At 53.9% G+C, this 3228-nt stretch overlaps 1 protein-coding gene across 1 annotated transcript; it reads right to left on the bottom strand.

Moving 5' to 3' along the window:
- Window positions 1-174: 174 nt before the first annotated feature.
- Window positions 175-2557, bottom strand: AYO20_11737 (hypothetical protein; the record flags this gene model as incomplete). Its single annotated transcript, XM_022649954.1, has 5 exons — window positions 175-586; window positions 666-1640; window positions 1745-1847; window positions 1952-2386; window positions 2458-2557. The coding sequence occupies 5 exons, from the start codon at window positions 2555-2557 to the stop codon at window positions 175-177; spliced, it is 2025 nt and encodes a 674-aa protein (XP_022494067.1).
- Between the last annotated feature and the right edge of the window lie 671 nt (window positions 2558-3228).

A 3228-nucleotide genomic window follows, 5' to 3' on the forward strand; every position in this document is an offset into this window, starting at 1 on the left:
GCCACTCCCACTTCCCCTGATCCCCTGATCACCCTCCCTGTGGGATACAGGTGGATGATGGGGGAGAGGGGGGGAAGGGGGGGCGGCTTTGCGTCAGCGAGAATCCTGTCGGTGGGTTCATCGTGGGACACACTGTGCTGCTTGGTCCGTGACTGGACCAGGGGATAGATATGCCTAGGAACATCGAGTGAAAAGAGAATAGGGGATTGGGAAATGGAGAAGAAATACAAAACAAAAGCTTGGGATGGGCCAAAAGAGGGAGGCAGACTCACTCAAGGCACTCTCGCCAATGCCCCAAAAGGCCCCAATCCTCTTCAGAATCAGCTTCAACATGGACAGATAGTTGCCGTGGTTCCCCGGCTCGAACAGCAGCGCGGCCCGGATGTTGTCAAAGGCCGGTCCGATGATGGTGCACGACACAAACGGACACGCGTAGATGAGGTATTCGGGCGGCCAGGCCTCCATGGCCCGGAACACGAGATACGTATCATTGTGCGGGCCGGAAGGGAGCGCCGTCACCGCGGCCGGGTCATGTAGCTCGGTTTGGGACTTGATATACTGTGCATTTCGGACGAGGACGCGGGCACTATAGAAAGTCGGGAAGGTGTTAGTATCGATCATCACTTTGTCGATATCAACAGGTTGGCGGCGGAAAAAAGACGCACGTGTGGAGCATGAATATCGTGAGCAGCGCCCAGTTATTGCCAGCAAAGCTGCCCTCATTGAACGGCGTGCGCACAAAGTCGAGTTGGAAGCCCTGGGGGAGGAGCAGGGAGAAGCAGTTCAAGGTCGAGCCGAAGTTGACAATGTCCTGCAAAGTGAAGCTGTTCTCGGGAGAGGCGAGATCCGCCGCCCTGGCCATCAGGAGGGTCGTAACCAGGAACCACGCCCGTTCGTCCGCGTCCGCACAGTTTTCCAACGTCTGCCACTCGTGGAGGAAGCCCGTCTGAAGCAGGATCGACTCCGTGGGTGTCTCGGAGAACCATGCTGCGTCCGACACTGGGAGCAAGACGTGCATTTGGTCCTTGTTGATCGCGTGCGGCCGACGCAGGATGGTGGCGGCGAACACGTCCAGTTCCCACACCAGCCACCACGCCCGTCTCTTCTCCTCCTCGTGGACCCAAGAGTCTTTCGCTGCCGACAACTCGTGCTCGGCGTCGGTGTTGGGCGGTGTGGCGAACGTGGCGATTTCGGTGGTGACGAGAGCGTCCTTGTCCACTTCGTTCAGGCCCAGGTCGATCGCAAGTCGACAACAGGTGCCTATCAGGAGCCAGCTCTGGGTCGTGATTCGGTTCGACTGCTCGTAGAACGCCAGGAGGATACACCCCTGGAGGAATCCGAGAGATATATCGTTCCCCTCGTCACTTCCCTGCTCGTCACTCTGGAGAGCCTCCGCGTAAAGAGCGTTGGCTTTGCGGGCGAACATTTTACCCTTGTCCTTGGACGGTGTGGACGAGAAGAAGTCGTTGGTCGAGAACCTCGCCGACAAGGCCATCATGGCTGTCACGATCAAGGCATTTTCGAGAGACAGCCTCGCGTATCTGTCATTGTCGTTGCTGCCGACACGGAACTTTTGGCGGAGTCTCGGTTCGTGAAAAATGGGGATAGAGGGCTGCACGCGTAAGAAGAACAGGTCGATTCTGAGAGGAAGATAAGAGTCCATGCGTGTCAGTCAAGGTTCTCACACGCAATATTTGAGAGCCTGGAAATGAGGGGATCAAAGTGGATTTCAAGGGATACTTACAATTCATCTACTAACGTTGGTGGGAATGCGAGTGTGCAGGAATTCCTGTCTGCGAGGTTCAGATCTTCCGACAGACTGTGTGCGGAGCCTGACCATGCATCGCCTAATGGAGAAAGGAAAAGGTCAGAAGATCCATATCACACTCTCAATAACGAAGGGGATTCAGATGGCAAGACAGACGGGGAAGAAATAGAGCCTGCTACTGACCATAGTGCTCGCTCGGGTTCAGGAAACTGAACATTCCATAACTGTCAGTGAAGGGACTAAAGGTCATGTTCCCAAGCCAATTATGAGAGTCGTGCGACGGGCTTTCGTGTTGTCCTCCGACATCCAAGTGATCAGGAATATGACCTTCGCTTGGGTCCAAGGCATTCGGCGGGTTCGGGGTGTCTGGTACAATCGATGGTGGTAGTGATGGTAATGATAGCGAGATCTCCTGTTCTTGCTGATCCTGGTAATTTGGATGGTCCCGAACTTCCTTGTGGGATGGTGAAGATTGAGATTCAATCGTTGTCGTTACTGCCCGTTGCTCTCTCCGTTGAAGAGCACCACGTAGGACATCTAGGTCGACACTATCCAGCAGCCCTTCTGCGTGCAGAACCGTTAGCCTCTGTCTTCCATCTTCTTCGGGAAGATTAGCCCCTACGGGCATATCAAGATATGTCAAGGGTGGATTCCTGCGAACCTAGCTGACCTGCCTGGTTTGAATCTACCAGCTTTCGTCGAAGGCTTTGAAACTTCGTCTCCAGGGTCGTGCGCTTGCGGCGGGTGGGATATACGCAACGCGAGCCTGATTGCTGGCATCGATGGCATTTTGGGGTTTTCTTGTCACCTGTACACCATATTAGCCACTGCTTAGGCTTACTGCAATAGAATATAGACAGCGACGTACATTTCGCCTTTTTACTTGTTTGCGACACCTTGTTAGCATAGATTCCTTGTCCTAGCTTGCCCACCTACCGGTTACATTCCTCGCAGGACCTTCCCCGTGGTTGATCAAGCTTGCCAGTTGTCATCCCTCTCTCGAAAGCTCACGTGGCTTGAATAATGCAGGTGGAATATTTCTGCCCAAGATCTATCGACGTTGCTTGATGGGAGGTGGAAAGTGAACAGAATACGGAATGGCAATCATATCACCACATTCAGGGGAGATGTCCGCCGCTGGGCCAGGTATCGAATACTTGGAGAGTCACATCCAATACCGATGAGTATACGACGATAGGGACGAGGATCACACCCGATTAATATGTGCCCGAATGCTCAGCTATGCGGTTCAACATAGCGCATTTCGTCGTTATCCATGTAGAGGAAACAGAAGATGCAAAGCAGTCGGCCACTCTACAGTGCTGACTGGTGAACCTGGGGTCATACTGTGGGGAAGAGGGGAGAACAATCTGAACAGGTCTATCGAGGGCAAGTGAAAATGCCGTCCCCACCCGGGCCGCCAGCCACTTAGAGAGACTTATCAACTATATGGGCACGTG

The sequence above is a fragment of the Fonsecaea nubica genome (genome assembly GCF_001646965.1).
Source record: "Fonsecaea nubica strain CBS 269.64 chromosome Unknown Scaff194, whole genome shotgun sequence".
NCBI classification, from domain to species: Eukaryota; Fungi; Ascomycota; class Eurotiomycetes; order Chaetothyriales; family Herpotrichiellaceae; genus Fonsecaea; species Fonsecaea nubica.